General features: G+C 49.6%; 1 protein-coding gene across 5 annotated transcripts in view; it reads right to left on the bottom strand.

The window, feature by feature from the left end:
* The window catches only part of KCNIP1 (potassium voltage-gated channel interacting protein 1), a 362,721-nt gene that overhangs the window by 213,236 nt on the left and 130,376 nt on the right, over positions 1–19,109 (bottom strand). For 2 of the 5 annotated variants that reach the window (XM_029217089.1, XM_029217092.1), the window contains exon 1: positions 13,758–14,321. The exons of 2 other annotated variants lie outside the window; for them this stretch is intronic. In XM_029217089.1, the coding sequence (XP_029072922.1) occupies positions 13,758–13,818 (61 nt within the window). In that variant the 5' untranslated portion in view covers positions 13,819–14,321. Of the gene's footprint in view, positions 1–13,753; positions 14,322–19,109 lie in introns of those variants that run through there. One more of the 5 variants, XM_029217093.1, reaches the window with a different exon arrangement.

Here is a 19,109-nt window from a genome sequence, read left to right as displayed (position 1 = left end):
GAGTGCTTGCTATGGGTAGGCAGCCTACTATTGACACCTGCACTCTACTACATGTTTACATTTTCTTCCATACTCTTATTACCCCACTCCCTCCCTTCATCCCCTTCTTGATTCTGTTCCAGGGTTTTAGGGGACAATAAATCAACTCCATAACAGATAAGGCTGCAGGCAGCTCTAATCCCAAAACCACTTTGGTCTTTCCATTACCTCCTGTCCTGAGCTGCCTGGGAGACAAATTCTCATCCTTAGCTCCATTTACACTTGATTTTTCATACTCTTCTAAGGAGCTGATGTGGTCGGTATTATAAACCTCACTGGACACACAAAGAAACTAAGGTTCACCTAGTAACTTACCTCGAGTCACACAGCCAATAAGAGGCAAGCCTGGGATTTAAATCTGAGACTATTTGGTCTTTAAATTGAATTCCTTATTTGACAGAACAGTACCTGGCCCCCAGTGCTGACCGGTTATCCCCATTTTTCTAAACAACCCCACCAACAATATGTGATCCATTCAGGGGACCCCCTCAGGCTCAGAGTTCCAGGACCAGAGGATTCAAGGTGAATCCAAGCCATATAGGTTCCACCAAAGAGGGACACACAAAATCTCTGGTCTATCGTTATTCATCACCTATTATATGAATCTCTCCATTAGTGACAGGAATAATAAATGCTACCAATATTAAGAACCATTACCATGTATTGAGCCCTTACTATGTGCCACATGCCTAAAAGCCACAAGAACCCTACAATGTCGGCATGCGATTATTCCTTCTCCAAGATGAACAGAGGCCCTGCAGGTGACTCTAACTTGCCCAGGGTAAAAGGTGGGCTATGGAGATACTGGACTTGAAGCCACTTCCATAATCCCTCCCAGGACCGGGGGTGGGGGGAGGGACTGCTGCCAAGAAGAACTTTTCTAGAAGCAGAATGTGCCTCTCCTTCTTACTACACAAAAAACGGGCGCTGAGGAGGAAGCATGGACCCTTCAGAAGCAGCTGGTGGGAGATGCCATTTTCTCCACTGTTGCTTGTATTCAGAAGTCAGTGCAGAATCAGGGCAGAACGTGGTCGGGCCAGGCTGACCTCCAGGGCCCACCCCCACCCGCCCCCAGGCAGTCTTCCCAGCTTGCCAGGTAAGAAGGGCTGCTGCAGTAACCACCCTGGTCCTGGCATGAGGGCAGGTACATTCTGGTGTTCTGGGGAGCTGCCTGATGACCCTGCATACCTTTGGAGATGGGACATTTAACCGATGAGTTCATCTAAGAGCATAGCCTCATCCTGCAATTTTATTCTTGCCTTCCACAAATATTTATCGAAGACTGACTATGTACCAGGCATGGCAATGTGCTACATGCTGGGAAGGCAAGTGTCGAGAAGGCGGCTTATATGAAAAGCATTCTGAAAGTACCAACCACGAATAAGAGTAGAAGTGTAGAGGCATGGGCTGAATTGTCTTATTCATTCCTATTGTTAACAAATATATCTGGGGGAATTCAAATTCTGGGGGTTGGAAATCTTTCTGTGCAGTCTAGTCAAGGAAGATAGTTTGGACAAAGGGAATGACAGCCTCAAATCCACCTGTGCTACTACCTCCATCAGCACCGTTAAATTACTAGCACCAGTACCACCATCATCCTGCCACCAACACTACTACTCACACCACTATATCACCACCACCACCATCGCCAACATCCCCCCTGCCATTATCACCACCACCACTAATACCACCCTTCATCACACTACCACCACCATCACCATCACCATCATCAAGATCATTACTACCACGGTGACCATTATCACCATCTACATATTGATACCCACATTTATACACTGCCTTACAGTTTGCCACATACATGCACATTGTCTCACTTAATCCCCATGACAATCCAATGAGTCGATATCACGATAGTTATTATTTAACAGATGAAGAAACTGACATGCAGAGATGGGTTAAGCAATTCTCTTAAACCACACAGCTCATAAGGGGAGTTAGACTGGCCTCTGGCTCTATTTTACTCAACACCCCACACCTGTTTTTTCCTCCATCAACTCTAAGTAAGCAGTTATGGAATGGCCCCCAATGCTCTATGTTTTTGCACTAAACCACAGCCTTTGACGTTCAGATACTGTGGATAGGCACGGGGGTGGTGTCAGAGCTATGTCCAAGTTTCTTTGCCACACTGATCCCAATTAGGGAATCCCACGTCCTCCTGCATCTCTGTGAAATGTCAGTTCAAGTCACCAAGTACCACTCGTGGGCTCAGAACTGTGTCGAGCTTCTCGGAGGGGCTCAGAAGGGCAGAAAGAAAAGTTCCGGTCGGTTGTTGAGGAAAATGTACTCTTACTGGAGAGTGATGCATGTTTACAGGGAGTGATTATAGAGCAATTCAAGGCGATCAACTGCTAAATCATGCAGGACCAACAGTGAGTGCATTGGGAGGGTGGGGGGAGCGGAGGCGGGCGGAAGTGATCCCTGGGAGGCTTTTGGGGAACAGGGTGGGGTGAGAGGGGACACTTCCACTTCCTTTGTCCTGTGCTCGTCCTTGCTCTCTATCACCTGCCAGGACCCTTTCCTCCGCCTCAATAAAGGTGGACAGCCTGACTCCGGTCTCTGCCTCCATTCTCTTCCCTCCCATTTCTCATAACAGCCTTTCCAGTGACATCCTCCAAGTCACAAACGTGCCAAGCATCACTGTCATTGTTTATGCCTTCTCCTTTCTTGCTGTCTGCTTCACTGACGTTCTCACGCTATTCCTTCCACCTAGAACTTCACCACCTACATTCCTGCCTGGGCCAAGCCCTAGCTCTGTTATCAACCTCAAACACCACCTCTTTCGACCTTCCTCTCTGACTCTCCAGCCCTGCCCCTCAGGAGGAGATGCTCTTCCCCTCCCCGGAAGCCCCACAGCGTAACACGAGCATGCGGGTGCGGGAATCAAACCCTCTGGGTTCACATCCTGGCTTGGCCACTTATGAGAGATGAGACATTGGACATTTCCTTCCTCATGCCTCAGTTCTTCAGTTTCCTCATCTGTAAAGGGTCAAGTAACAGTGCTGACTTCCTCATGATGCTATAAGATTTACACAAAAACCAGGCTGCTGAAGTGTCTGGCACGTAGTTGGAGCTCTATAGATTTGGGTTAATATTATTGTTATCGTCCCGGTGTGAAGCTCCTTGAGGGCAAAGGCAGTGTCCTACATCACTCTTATCTCCTTCTGGCAGCTTCTCCTTCAGGGGAAGTAGGTGGGAGCCTGACGTGGCTCCCGGACAGGCTGCACGATGTGGACCAATGTGCAGAGGGGTGGCTCAGGCAGGTCAGGAAGACCCAGGATAGTAGCACAAGGCAGGGACACATACAATAGGCAGCAGGGAGTGAAGGGTGCCCCTGAAAAAGTTAGGACAGGATTCAATACTCAGTCTCTAGTCCCAGGCCTTCCCACCCATCCTCATAGTGCACCCTGGGGACATATCAAATAAGCAGGGTGCTTCTAGGAAATGAGTGGGGCTGTATTTGGAGTCAGTCAGAGCTGGTGTGAATCCTGGTTCTTCTACCAGCCACCTGGAGGGACTTAGACAAGTCACTTCCTGCCAAGTCTCAGTTTTCTCATCTATAAAATGGCGGGATGAATGCCTACCTCTCATAGTAGGAGAGTTCACTTGCTAGATGGGGATAATTATAGTATATACTCCATAGGGTTGCTGTGAGAGTTCAATTAGTTTAATGTATCAAAAGTACTTGGAATAGTACTTGGTACAAAGTGTTACACACGTCATTTCTTTTTACTATTGTTCTTCTTATAAAAGCTTTAAAAATATTGTTATATTTGTCAACACCTTGCAGAGTGCCAGGCACACAGTAGGTGCTCAATATAGATGAGTTTTTTCTTTTTCCTGTCTGGTTCCAACTCTGAGGCTGAAGTACCCAACAGGTACATTCAAGAGATGCTTAAAGTACCAGCAAAGTAGAGGCATCAAAACTTGTGAAAAAACCTGTTTTGAAAATATATTATATTTCAAAAGATGATCAAAGAAGTTATCATGGGAAAAATCTGAATTTCATTTCATTTCTTTAGACTTATCTTACTGTTTCTGTTTCGAATTATCTAAGTAGCAAATGGTGAGGCAGTTGGTGGTGGGGACACAGTCTTTTAGCCTTTGGGCCTTTAGGGCTTAAGAGTCTAATCCAGCCCAGTGTCAGCACTAAGAAAGGGAAGGAAAGGGAAGGAAGAGAGCGGGGAAGACTCTCTAAGAGACCTGCCGATTGTGCAATTTGACCATTTGACCGTCTGGGAGAGTCTTACAAGGATGAGTCCCAGGGATGGAGAGAAAGTGCAGCCTCCATCACATGAATGCTAATGCACTGGCTTCCCAAAGGCAGCTGGGCGCCCTGTGGCCTCCAGAGCCCACTCCTGGCCGCCAGCCGAGCCCTCCTCTTCTTCTGGTTCCAGGGTCGGATGGGTGAGGAGACCAGTGGCTGTCATTCCCTGTCTCTAAAAGCTCGGGAGCAGCCACAGCTGTTCAACTTCTTCTTGGGGGTCAGAGGCCTGCTTGCCCTGGATGTGCCCTCAGGCCGGAGGAGGCAACTTGGAATCAGACATGCTTCAAATCCTTGCTCTCTAATACTGGATGATCATAGAACCTCCCTGAGCCTCAGTTTCCCAATTTGCAAAATGAGGGTAACAAAACATCCATCATGGGACTACTACAGAAATGAAAGAAGATTAGGCACGCAGAAGGCTCTGGGACATGGCAGGCCTTCAAAAGTTAGAATTCCTCCTCTTCAAGCAATGCTTCCCCATCTCTCCAATTTCTACCCTAAACAAGCCTATTTACCCTGGAGGAGTCCTGATTAATTGCTTAGTGCAGAAAGCTTCCTACCATAACTAGGATGGTTCGTTTGTTTTCCAACAGAGACATCCTACTAGGCCCCCTAGACAAGGCATTTGACTTTCATGCTTCAGGCCCTTCCTCTGTGCATTAGATTCCTATTAACTTCTGTCAAGTCTTCTGGCTTCAAATCCCACACAAAGGCTTTTGCTCAGAATCCAGGCGGCCAGCCTAGTCTGCCATACTGAGCTTTGTCAATGAAAACCCTTGTGGAGAGATGTCAGTAGTTCACACCAGTCTGTCCTGCACCCTGTCCTGGCCTACGGTCTTGGAAGCCAACTAGATGAAGACCTAGAATGTCCCCTTGTCACACCTTCAGGTAGCATAGATCTTGGAGGTAAAGCTAAGGTGATGGCTGGTAGAATCAACGTTCAGGATCTCCCTTGGCTGGAATAACATTTTAAATTAGCAAATGAAAACTTAATGGGCATACGTGGCCCACCCTTCTGTTTCATTTAAGGAAAAAAAAGAAAACAGGATCAATTGCAGAAACGCTGATCTGGGGAAATCTGACTTCCTGGCAATTCATATAAAAACAAGCAGTGCTGGGGAAGCCTGGGGTTCAGATCGCAGGGCTGACGCTCAAGCTGTGTGACTGTGGGCAGACCGCTTACCTTCTCTGGACTTGTTTGGTTATCCTAAAATGATACTTAAACCAGAAGGCTTCAAAGGTCCCTGCCAGTTTGATATATAATCCTATAATTACATATATACATATATATCAATATATACACACACATGCACCTTATACTCTGTGCTCTAAGTCAATGTTTCTCCAACTGCAGTGGGCATCCAAGCCACCAGGAGATCTTGTTAAAAATGCAAGATTCAGTAGGGGCCTGAGACTCTGCATTCCTAATAAGCTCCCAGGTGATGCAGAGGTTGCTGGTGTGAGGACCACACTTTGAGTGGCATGGCTCCAAACAGCAGTAACTTGTCTCTAATTCATCCTTGCTATGTTCTGACCACAGTATCTTACATGCATTATTGCATTTAATTCTCATAACGACCTTGGAGGTAATTACCATCAATATCTTAATTCTCTAGATGTGGAAACGAAAGTTCACAGAGGCAAGGGGACCTGCCTGAGGTCACATAGCTAATAAGTCGCACAGCTAGGTTTTGAATCCAGGTCTCTCTAATCAAGAGCATGTGTCTGTACCTGCTATACCACATATATATGTGTAATACAGATTTAGGCCAATGTGTGGCTAAGGACGGGAAGGGAACTAATGAGAAAGCAGAAAGCAAATGCACCAGCAAGTTCTTGCGTTCGTTTCCTTTGCGAGGATGACCACTCATCCACCCACTGATCCCTCCCTGCCTCTCTGGACCCTGTGAAAACACAGACTGATTCTGGTGTCCGATTCTGATGGTTTGAAATTCTAACAGCCTTGGAGGTACTTAAGCGCTCCATCCTTCTCTGACAGGCAACGATGGCTGTAACAAAGGGAGAAGAATTTACTTCACAGAAATGATTAGCGCAGAGGAGAGATGTTTAATCCTATTAATGAATTTGCTAATTGACCTTCTGCCCCCAATCATTTCATATTCAGGCTTTTGGAGTGTCAGATTAAATGGAAACAGATCCAGGGGTTGTTGGAGATGGGGTGAAAAGCATTTTGCTCAAGGCCTGCAGATGGCTCAGTAGTTCCATATGCTAATGAGGTGCTTTATCTATTCCTGGATGCCTTCTCCCCCATCTCCACACACCCTGTTCTTCCTCGAGGGGAGGCCAGGAGGGGAGGAGGCTGGTGAGGTTAAAAGCTCAGGCTCTGGGATCAGCCAGAACCAGGTCCTGCTATCCGTATGCTGTGAGACTCTGGGCAAAGCACTGCCCTTCTTGGAACCTCAGTTTCTTCATCTGCAAAATGGAAACTGTAGTGGGGTCTGTTCTCCAGGGCTGGGAGGAGGTTAATCAAATAACACAGGAAAAGGGCAGAGCAAGGCGCCTGGCACAGAGCGAGGCCAGGTCACCGTTAGGTATTAATTTAACCCTGCTGATGACCCATGTTCTCCTATCTCACCTTTGGGAATTTCGTCATCATCTGAAACTGACAGCTTCCCACAGAAGTCACCGGAGAAACTGCTTGGGATTCCAGTGGCCATAGTTGTGATGGCTCTGGGGCCCACGGGGTGGACTCAGAGGCCACAGCTCGAAGGCACAGAGATCACCAAGGATCACCAACATCCATCAGCGTGCAGACTGATCATCCAGTCACAGTGCAGACGGAGCAACAGAGGAGGAAGGGACCTGCCCTGAGATGGGACAAAAGGCAGCAGCAAAGCCACTACTGCCCAGAGCTGCTAGAATCATCTCACCTTCTGTGAACCACTGTGCTCACCACCTCCTGGGCCCCTCCCACAGCCCTAAGGAGATAAGGGAGACACCATCATTGCCCTCATTTTAGAGAGGAGGAAACGGAGGCTCAGAGAGGTTCAGCTAAGAAGTCACAGAGTCGGAGTTTGAACCCAAGTCTCTTACTTTAACCCAGTGGTCCTAACCATTGCACACCCTATTCCTAACTCTCTGATTTGACTGTAGCTCCCACTGCCACCCCCCATCCCCCAACTGCCCCAGTGAAGCTTTCAGTTTGGCCTGGAATAAGAAGAATTAATCCAATGCTCTGCTCCCACGGCTACTCTAGTGATAGCCCAACTGATCACAGCTACTCCCTAAAGGTGACCTATTTAAAACACTACCTGGAGGGAGTGTTTCAAATTGTCTGAAAGTCTCAGGACTCTCAGTCTCTCTCTCTCTCTCTCTCTCTCTCTCTCTCTCTCACACACACACACACACACACACACACACACAGAGAGAGTAACTCTCTCACTCTCTCTCTCTCTTTCTCTCCCCCCAACCCCCAATACTGCTCGGCTTCTGCCTGATGAATGGGAACATCAGCTCCAGGGCCATTATGCAGAACTTTGCAGCACTTCTCCCCATGAGCGGACCAGATTTCTCATCTGCGAGGCCGCATTCCTGCACTCCTTGGAGCCATCAGGGACTCACAACCTGGTCTATCCATCCTTATCTCCATGCAGACAACATCCATCAGCAACAGGCCTTGACAGAGGCCCTGAAATAAGACTCATTCCCTGAGAGCTGGTCAGAGAGACGAATGCGTAAATCCATAATCACATATTGTTCGGGACTGTAGCCAAGGGAAGGAGCAACAGCTGTAGGGGAGCAGGGGAGGGAGAAATGTGCTCTGCCCACAAGAGCTTGGGAGGAGGTGACATTGAATGAGGTCTTGAAGGGTGTGTAGGAGTTCACCTTGGGAGGTGGAAGTGGAGGGAGAGTGGGGAAGCCAAGGGGGATCTTGGGTAGAAACATCAGGGAAGCAAAGTTAAAGGACACATACGGGATTACTTAGTGAAGAAATAACTGAGTGGACAGATACACAGATTCTTGATCTCACCTAGACAAGACAAAGGGGAACCTGAAATACAAGGGAGGGCATTGAGGGTTGGTCCTCACTTTAGTTTTTTGAATGAATCAACAAAAGAGTGAGAGCCTAGAGATACTTTTCCATCTTCCCACCTTCCCCACGGTACAGATATCCAAAAAATTACCAGAACTCTTCTTGACTGAACTTATAATTTTCAGCTCTTCATGAAGCACTTGTTATAAGTTTACTATCAATTATCTGTACCAGGGCCTCCTGTACCACTGACTCCTTCCACGTTCCACGGTGGGGGGGCTTAGATCCAGGATTTAGGTAGCATGACTATCAACGCTCTTCATGCAAAGACAGCCTCCTATCATAGCCTTTCTGGGACTTCATTAATCATTCATTAATTTATGGATTCATTTACTCACTCATGCACTCACTTCTTCAACTATTCCTTCTGTTATTCATCTGCTTCCTCATACATTCACTCATTTATTTATCCCCTCATTCATTCAATCATTCATTCTTTCACTCACTTGCTAATGTATGTATTCACTTGCTCATTTGTACATTTACAAACCATTTATTGAGCAAAACCCTTCCAGGCATATAAGGAAGTCCAAGACACGATCCTTTTCCAGGGACCAGGCCAAAAAAAACCTCAAACAGTAGTCCTTTCACTTCCATCTTTCAGTCTTTACCATCTCCCTCTCCCCGTTCGCTTTGAGCTTCCTTGACTTTCTTCTGGGATAAAGGGACCAGAACTGTGCCCGGCACTGGGTATGGTCTCCCTGTACTTTTGTGACTCTCAGGGGGCTGGGGAGCAGGAACGCTGTTCTCAGCACTTCCCTGCTTAATGGTAAACAGACTCAGTACATTCTGTGGACAAAGCCAATTCAAAGCCAGCAGACCAAAGAAAAGAATTCATTCCAGGCAGAGGGCTGGTAACTGAAATTCCAGTGGGAAGCTAACTTTTGCTTCAGGGTGGGCAATTCCAGGAAATAACAGAAAGTGGCCAAGCAGTCCATTATTTATAGGTTCGTCCAGAAAAGATTTATGGAGTACCTACTATGTGCAAGGAACCAAGCTGGGGACTATGAAGGATGATTCAGAGCAGCTCCCCTGAGAAGCTGACGCTCTGGGGATGGGGTGAGGGGTTAACACCTCCATCAATTGCCTAATTCAAAGCATGACTTGAGGGTCATGAGAATGTACACCTTAAAAGATTAAGGAATTTAGATGGAAGAAGTTGCTTCTTTCCAGGGCTTGGGGGAGCCTTCCTGAATGTGGAAATAGCTGAGTGAGGTCTTGGAATGTGGGTAGAATTTTAACTATTAGACAAGGAAGTGGGGGGAAGGGTAACACAGAGTTAAAAGGATGGATAAAGATGCAGAAACGGGTAATGCTCAGGGCATGGACACCTCTGTAAATCAGTATTCCTCTTTTAGACATAAGAACACTGACATTTCCAAGGTGAAATGACTTGCCAGAGGTGCCTTGAGCCCAGGACAGTGTGACGGCAGGGCTACTGCTTCTCTACACCTGGCTGCCTCCCACTGGTCTCCCAGATTTTTCCTGGGAGAATATGCTGGGAGAACATGCTGCCCGGAGCAATAACCCCCAAACCTGGCCTCATCAGGAATATTGTGCTTCCATAAGGTCTCTAAGGTTCCGAGATGCTCACTGGTCTAGGAGTGAGGGGACCAGTCCCATATTTGTCTCTAACTTGCCATGTAGCCTTGGAAAAAGCATCTAAAAGCTGTGAGATTTTGTTGGCTCATCTATTCAATGAACACTCTGGAGATTCCAAGCTCAGTCCTTCCTGAAGGTTCTGAATGCTTTCCCTCGGTCACGGCGGATGGATAACCCAGCCACCCCTGCAAAGTAGGCTTATTTGCTTATAGGCAAGTTTCCATTGAGATGCCCTTGGGCTAGTGACGTTCTCCCTAAATTCTCTCGCCCCCTGCCCCTCACAGAGGCCCAGCCACTGCACCTGCGTGATCCTCATCTGATCACCCCTGATATCCCGACCCTTTAAGCCCAGAGCCGTGTCCTTCGTATGATAAACACATACAAAACTGTTGGAGCCAGAAACCCTACCCGGGACTGGGATGCAGAGGCTGAATCTCTGAGGCAGGGCTCTTCTCATTCTTACTTAACGACAAACAAAGGTCCCACACCGAGAGAAGGATAGGAAATGAATTTGAAACTTTCTTATTCAGTGACATAGCTCTTAAATTACTTTAGATTTCTGTGGCCTTCTGGAAGCTCTCCCTGAACACCCAGGTTGGGCTAGGCATGTCCCTCGCCACTAAATCATGTGGAGTTTTATATGTATGTGATTCCAAATTATATTTTCAAAACATGCAGTGTATTTGTTTAACAAGATACAATGTTTTCAGGACCAGCCACAAAGCAGAGGTCAGCAGGGGCTGCAGCAACAGGACCAGCATCTGAGCACGTGAGGTTTGGGTCCTAGTTTCCTGGACATGGCAGAAGGAACGCTCCAGAACTGAGCTGTGAGGATTCCAACAGGCATGGACTACTTCCAGGATGGCTTACTCTAGGCATTTGGAAGCCCTAAACACTAGAGCCATAAATTGAATAGTAGTTAAAATTTGCTGACTACTTATGTAGCAGAGCTCGTGCTAAGCATTTGATTTGCATTATCCCTGAAATCCACACAGCACAACAGCTATTTTAAGATGGTAACTACTACTGTCCCTGTTTTCCAGTTGAGGAAAATAAGGCTTAGTCACGCAGCTAGTAAGTGGTAGAGCCTGGATTTGAACCCAGCAGGGAGACCGATTCCCGAGTTGAAAATCTCCACCACTCTCTTCTGACTGTTTGCAATTAGATCTGAGGCTGGTGTCTCAGACATCATAGTGGCAGCTCTGGTAAGAGCATCAGAAACAGAAATCTTCAAATCTGAGAACTGGATGGAACCTGAGAAAATGTCTAATGTAACTTCCGCCTTTTACAAAGGTGAAACCTAGGTCTCCATGGGGCAAGGGACCTGACCAAGAAGTGATCCCTGATCACTAGCCTTTCCAGCCAGTTTCCAAGCTACTTTTCTCTGCAGAAAGGGTCTTCTGCTGACCAGCATTCCACTGAGCTAGACAGGAAGATAAGACTCTGCTCCAGGACAAAGGCCTGGGGGGGATGTACGTAGCTGGAGCCCTGGACAATTCCAGCCAGTGTGGTGTGGCTTTGTGCAAATGGGGCTGACCAGACACCCCAGGCTCGGGGCAGCTTGTCATGGCAGCCCACCCACTAGCCCTGGACCCGCAATGAGCTTCAAACAAGTGTTGTTGGGACAGTTAAGTGAGAATGCGCAGATAAAGCACCTAGCACTGTGTCAGGCACACAGTAGGGGCTCGCTGAATGCTGTGCCCCCTCCTCTCTTTTCTTAGACTCCTAGGAGAGAGAAGCAAAGAGCTCTGGCCTCTTGGAATCCTTTGGGAATCCATCTGGGGTGACCTGCAGTTTTGTGTAGGAAAAGGGAATGGTAGACAGTAACGTCTGAGCAATGTCTCAGCTCATAATCTTTGCCCAGCCCTAGGTGAGGAACTCCATATCCATCGTTCAGTTGATCTTGGCATCTTTCAGCAATCTCCTCTGGGTCCCTGGTAGCTGCAGCCGACACAGTAGATGAGGCAGGGTCCTCCCTCTCTCCACTCCCTCCACACCCTGTTTCCTGACAGGAGATAGTATCCTGTCCATTTTATGGATAAGAAACTGAGACTTAGACAGGTGAAAGGATCTGCCTGAGGTCACGTAAGGAAGGAGCGATGGAGCTGAGATTTGCACCCAGAATCTGTTGGACTCTAGGGTCCAAGATCTTTCTGTGACACCTAGCTGCCTCCCAGGAGTGCCACAGGCATTGAAAATGTATTAAAACAAATCCCTGAGTTTCTTATCCCCACAGTCCCCTGGCCTCTGGGACCTCATGGTGGTCAGATGGTGGGGAAGGAGACCAGGATTTGCTGCTGAACGTTGTCCCCAGTCAAGCAGTATCTGAGGATCCGTGAGAAGTGGGGCTGTTAATGTCAAGGTCCTGGGCCGAGGCTTGCAGACCTGTCCTGCCTAAGACTGGTAAAATGGCACCCAGTCTCTTCCCTGCTAGGAGGAAGCACAATGCAGCTGGACAAATGGGTCGAAGCCTCTTCCCATGTTCTAGGCTCTGAATGCCAACCCAGCTTCATCACCTGAGATCTTCACCCAGAGATCCTATTCCTCAGTATTCAGCCAGCCTGATGCCTCTGGGGACTGGGCCAGATGTCGAGATCCCTCAAAGACAAGTTATTCATGGGGAGCTATCTCTGCGATGCAGACTTTCCTACTGAATCAGGAAAGACCAACCAAGTCTTGAGAGTGGACTCATTGTGCACCCTGGGGTCCACCATCATCCTAACGCTGATCTAATCACTAGCCAGCATAAGGGGTAGGAACTGTAACCTCACCTGTCACCAGAACCTGGGCTCCAATGGCAGAACTTAAAGGTTTAACTGTCAGGTTACTTAAAATCCTTCTACCACTCACAGTAGTATTTGAGCATAAAAACCAAACCCATCATATTCTTTTTCCTAACTGCATCCAGTGTCTTTATTCCAACAAGCAACTTTCAAACAGCTGGATAGGAGGCCTGCACAGTCCCCCGCGGTGCAACACGTTTCCCCCAACTTCACATGGACCCGTTTCATGACTGTCCCGCTGGTGAGACTGGGCTTATCTCAGCTGGAGTCCAGGCAGGAGGGACCCAGGGATATTATGCTTTCTAATCCCTGATGTCAGCTCACCTCTTCACCAGACCTTGACAGTGCTCTCAGCTCTCAGGCGGCTCCCAGAGCGTGGCAGCACCCTCGTGTGATGCCCTGGCTCCCAACTCCCTAAAGCCACCAGGACACGAGCCCTGAGAGTTTTATCACCTGCCAGCAGCTGATTCCTTTTGGCTTGCAGAAAGCACTCTCTCCCTGATGATGGACCCCCAGGTCTGCACAGCATCGCTGCTGGGGGTGGGGGTGGGGGGCAGTGAGTGAATATGTGAGCACCCTCGCTGGATGCCCGCAGTCGCACAAACACCAACGGTCATGGGAACGGGAAGAGCTTCCCAACATTTACACTCAGACAACATCGTCCCCACCTCCCACCTGTGAATTTGTCTCTGCCTTCTGTGCCTAGAGATTCCTCCAGGAGTAGGGTCCTGGCACCTGGTGCCCCGGAGAGGTTCCGTGGCCCCTGAGGCCGCAGCCCACTCTGGGTCCCTCCTCTGCCAGCTCACGGGTATTCACACCAATCCTCCCGCCGGTTTCTTACTCCTTTGGTTACAGGAACCTGAACCCACTCCTCATGGGGAGGGGGGTCCGGGCCAAGGGGGGCCCGGGCCAAGGGGGGCAGGAGGCACACCCCAACCCAGCACCGAGCACCCCCAAACCCAGCCAGGGGAACAAAAGGAAGAAGGAGGTGGCTTACCTTTCGAGGGTCGTCTTTGTTTGGTTTGCAGAGACGAGAAGGTGCCCATGACGGCCCCCATGGCAGCGAAGACTTGTGTGCGACTTGGGACCTCGGGCCCTGCCCCTCCCCTCCACTGGAAGGAAATCAGTGTGGATCTTCTACTCCGAATTGGAGGAGGTAAAAGAAAAGCCCCCCGCAGCTCGCCGCAGCTTGGTATTCAGCGAGCGTGGGGCTGGGGCGCTGGGAGCCTTTTCTATCCTTCTTCAGTCCCGCACATGCACTGACTCACAGGGCTAGCCGTTCCTGGCGAGCCTTCGGACCCGGGCCCTGCCGCTTCCCTCGCCGAGGACCGAGAACGATGCCCCGAAGCCTGCCTGGCGCTGGACACCGGGCCGGTGCGCCCGCCCGGCCGAGGCTCCTGAGCCAGCGCCGCGTGCGCTGCGGGAGCCGCGCTCGCCCGCCCCTCCTGCCGCACGCTCGGCTCCCCTCCCGGCGCTCGGGCTGGGTCTCGGGGGGCCGAGTACCAATCATGAATGAACAGAGCGGGGACGACGTGGAGCGGAGCCGCGCGCGCCTGCCTGCCTGCCGCGCTCGAGGCGAGTCTGAGGCGCGCGGAGAGCGGCCGGCGGGTAACCCCGGGGGGGGGGGCGGGGCGGGGCCGGGGCGCACGAGGGGCGCGGGGTGCGGACGCCCGGCCGATGGGTGGGGCTCAGGGGGCAGCAGACTGCTTCTCGGGAGAACGTGTGTGTGCGTGCGTGTGTGTGTGTGTGTGTGTGTGTCCCTGCGTGGGGTGCGTTGTTTCATTTGACTTCAAGGGAAATCTTTATGGGGTGGGGCAAAGTCTGCTCCACCCACGGGATGGGGTCTTAGGAGGAAGGTGCCCTCCTGCTCCTCCGGCGCCAGGGCCACCTCTGAATGACAGGAAATTGGGAAGGGGAAAGGAGCCCTCGGCCCCTATGGACACTTCCTTACTCTCTTTTGTTTCTTCCCTCTCTCCCTCCTTCATCCTTCTCCCTCCTTGACCCCCAAGAACTTACAAGCTATCGTTAGGGGGCAGGACCCCAAACCCTATCTTGACTTCTCATGCAAAAAGACAAAGTTTGGGTCTACCTGTTTGGATTCTCCTCAGCCCCCCGGTGGTGCTGAAATGCAAGGTTTGCTCCCCTGAAGTCTGAGGAGGAGCTGCCCTTCCTGAGCTGCCTGGGTTCCCACTATAAGCAGTGTTTGCAGGTCATAGGGTTTCCCGACATATGGCCTCATACACATAGTCACACAAACATATGTGCACAGGTTCCACAAGTCCACACAGATGTTGCTGTTGTACACACAGACTCATAGTCCATAACACCCACAGGTGCATCCCTAGGACTCCACACAAGACGTATACACACAAATATGCAGGTATGCAGACGCACACACGTTCAGTGCAAAAGAGCATCACAGTCACCCATGTTTACACTGACTTGAAGCCATACAGGCATACAGTCCTACCCCAAGGATACAGAGCTCCCCTTCGTTCCAGCCCATTAGCTGCCATTCTGCGGGACACAGGTGGTCTGCAACTTGGCCAGGGACCCTGACTGGTTTTATTCACCTATTCAGCACTTCATGCTTTCTCAAATCCCAGCACTTGTCCTATTTGGTGCAACAGGGAAGGTGCACTTAATAAAACCCATCCCTTTCATTCGCATGGCCTGTTGCTATATAGCTCACATCACCCCACACCCTGTGACTATTAGTCAGGTCGTGTCTAATCATCACCACAGAGAGAAACTGAGGCTTACCGAGGGCAAGAAATTTGCCTGAAGTTACCTAGCCAGGATAGGGGATTAGAACTTGGAGCCCAGGTCTCTGTCATCACTGTGTGATGGGGACACTCCTGTTGGCAGTTGAGGATACTGTGGGCCACTGAGCTGGGGAGCTCTCCTCTGGGTCCCACCAGATTTAAAGCCTCAGCTCTCCTAACTGCCAGTTCAGGGCTTATCTGTGTCCATGAGGCCTGGAATCCCAGATGATGGAGCAGGACAGGTAGGGGCCGGCCCTGCCTCCCTCCTGCCCTCCCTGCTGGGGAAGAAAAGTGGGGGTGGAGCTGAAGCCTGGGGTCACAACAGGACCCACTAGGATGGCCAGGACTTAAGGAAAAGAGGGATCCTTGCTGGGGAGACGGTGATGGTACAGCCCCCAGTTTTCTCAAAAATCTCTGGACGGAGCACCAAGCCATTTCACCTTCGGGCCTCTGCTCAGCTCCACACTACCTGAGTGACCAGGACTGGCACTTGAGAGTTTACAAAAGGCTAGGATGCCATTCTCTCATTTCCTTCGCCCCCCAAGGCCCTCTGAAGAAGCAGATGAATTGCTCCATTGTACAGATAGAAATAGTAAGGTCATCTAGAGGAGTTCACAACTGGCTGTATCTGAGCAGTGGGAATAAAATGAAGTCACCGAGACAAAGTTCAAACTGCTGAGCATGAATTATGAGGCCCTTTAGTGGTCTGGCTTCATTTCCCAAGGCCCCTGCTCTCTTTGGGGCTCTAGCCACACAGACCCTCACTAGTCCCCAGTGTGCCCTCAGTGGTTGTGCTTCAGGGCTGTCCCTCTGCCTAGAATGTCCCTCAACCCTTTCTCCATCTGACAAACTGAGCTCACCCTTGAAGATCTACTTCAGGTGTCAGTTTCTCCAGGAATCCCTCTCTGGGCCCCAGTGATATCCCCCTTGGGGTTCCTATGGCACTTGGGGACTCTTTTCCATCAGAGTGCTCACTACCTTGGTTCTCATTGTCCCCTTCCCTGTCTGTCTCTCCCTCTGGACTGCAAGGTCTTTAAGAGCAGGGACTACTCCTGATTTAGCTCTACACGGTCTGCTTAACCCTTGGTTTCTGACAGGGGTGCAGTCAGTCTATGTTCAATAATTGAATGAAGGAAAGAATGAACTAATAATTTTCTTTGCTCAGTGACCCAATTAGTAAGCAACAACTGATGATTACCAGATCATCCTTGCCTTTCAAAGGAAGAAGCACACTCTCCCAAGTGAAGATTCATTCATTCAACAAATATGTGTTCGTTCGTACACCTACCATGTACCAGATATTTATTATACATGCATAAGAGTTCATTTATTCCTGATGATGCCCTGTGTGGTAGGTATTATCTACAGATAAAAACACACACACACAGTATAATGCAGCAGACATCACCCATGAGATGCTCACAAAGAATGTGTCTAAGTAGGAATACACGACAAGTGTGAGGGACAAGAGAAGAAGAAAGCAACAGCCTGGACCCCTGCCTCTTGGAGACTTGCAAGAGAGAACTACATGGAGAGAGAGGGAGCCTCCCATCACTCACCTGGCTGTAGGGACCATTTTTCCTGCTGTCCTGATGTAGTGTACTCGCTTAGGTGATCTTGCCAGTCCCAACCAACGTGGGTTTCAATGGCTGTGACTCCCTCTGCCCTGGAAGGTGAGCCAGCTCATGCACCGTCTCTGGCTCTGACTGCTCACTCATTCACCCTGTTGTGGGTGAAATGTTTGTGTACTTCCCAAAATTCATATGTTGGAGGCCTAACCTCCAGAGTGGCTATATTTGGAGATGGAGCCTTTAAGAAAGTAATTAAGGTTTAAACGAGGTCATAAGTGTGGGGCCCTGACCCCATGAGATTAGTGTCCTTAATGATCTTATAAGAACAGATATCAGAGGGCCCCCACTCCCACCACCACTGTGTGATCAACAAAAGACCATGTGCACGCACAGCATGGAGAAGGCAACCATCTACAACCCCAGGGGAGAGCTTTCCCCGGACGCCAACCCTGCTGGCACCTCACCTTGATCTTGGACTTCTAGTCTCCAGAAGTGTGAGAAAATAAATTTCTGTTGTTTAAGCCACCCAGTCTGTGGCATCTTGTTATAGCAGCCTGAGCAGATACATACACACTCACAGGGCCTGTGCATGCCCTCAGAAGTCTCTGGAGGCAAGGCCTTGCCTTTCCTCTGACATGAGCACCCATATAGGACTCCATAGGGTACCCCTGGGAGGGTGCTTACGGGGGGAAAGGGTGAGATTGTCAGAGACCCGCAGAGATCCTGTTGAAGCAGACACGTGCTTGTCTGTTTACGAAACACACAAGCTGTGTTCCTTGCTTCCCTCTCTCCTCACTGCTCCCTCAGCCATGTCTCTTCCCATCCTTGTGGACAAGGGCCGTTCGCTGAGTTCCCACCACACAGTCAGCAGTGTCAGATTAAGAGCATGAATCTGGGGGGCTGCCAGATCTGGGTTCAAATCCCGATTTTTGTCCCTTATTAGCTGTGTGACTTTGGGCCTGATGAGCCCTTCCTCTGAACTCTACGTTCCCCTTCTGTGGACTGCATTAGTACCTACCTTGCGGTACTGCCATGAAGAGTGGTGAGGTCATGTGTGCGAGGTCCTGAGTAGGCGTCTGGCACTTAGTGTGGCCAGTTAGAGAGAGTGGACTGCTGAGGGCCAGACATCGTGCCAGGCTAGAGCCGTGTGAAAATGAGTAACTCACAGCCTTCCCCTTGGCTTCCGTCTTGCTCTTCATCTATTTCAGAGGAAATCTATTCTCAGGGTCCCCATCTGGTATCAAAAGGCTCAGATTAGTTAAGGAAGGGCACCTGATTATGTGCAATTCAGCACTCTGCTAGCTGCTGTCTTGTACCATTTCCCAAATGTTCCACAGGCATGTCTGGCCTCCTCGAATAGACTGTGAGCTGTTAGAAAGCACAGCATACATTCTCTTCCCCTGTCCCCCTCCAGCACAGCTCAGCCTGGCCCAGGACGTCCTAAGTGTTCCACAGATACTCACACTGAGGTCATTCAGGGCAGGGAAAGGGCCCCATCCTTTTGACCTGGGATCAAATCCCACTTCTCTTCCTACATGTGAATTTGGCCTGGGCCGCTTCATCTGTAAAACGTGAACAGGTCCCCTTCAAGGGTGTTGGTGTGAGGATTGAGTTGGATAAAGTAAAGGGAAAGGGTTTTAACTCTCTGTAAAGCACTCTGCAAATGTCATTTATTATTATTTGCTCTGGGGCTCATTTAGTTATTCATTCATTCATTCAACATATATTTATTAAGCACCGTCTACCTGCCAGGCACTATTTTAAATACATGGATCAGTAACGAACAAGAAGAGGCAAGAGTCCCTGCCCCTCAGGAAGCTGGTGATCTAGGGCTGAAGACAACCAGATGCTCTTATCATTACAAACTGCAATCGGGAGGGGGCAGGTTAGTATGGGATAAGGTGGTGGGGGATGCTCAGAGAAGCCAGGTAGGATAATTGTTTGCAAACTACTGGTGATGTCTTGAGGAGGAAGAGGAGGAGAGGGTGGGGGAGGGGGAGGGGGAGGGGAAGG

The sequence above is a fragment of the Monodon monoceros genome, unplaced genomic scaffold (genome assembly GCF_005190385.1).
Source record: "Monodon monoceros isolate NGI ecotype Baffin Bay Population unplaced genomic scaffold, NGI_Narwhal_1 Super_Scaffold_12, whole genome shotgun sequence".
In the NCBI taxonomy this organism is placed as follows: Eukaryota; Metazoa; Chordata; class Mammalia; order Artiodactyla; family Monodontidae; genus Monodon; species Monodon monoceros.
This window is presented reverse-complemented; position numbering and strand designations above follow the sequence as displayed.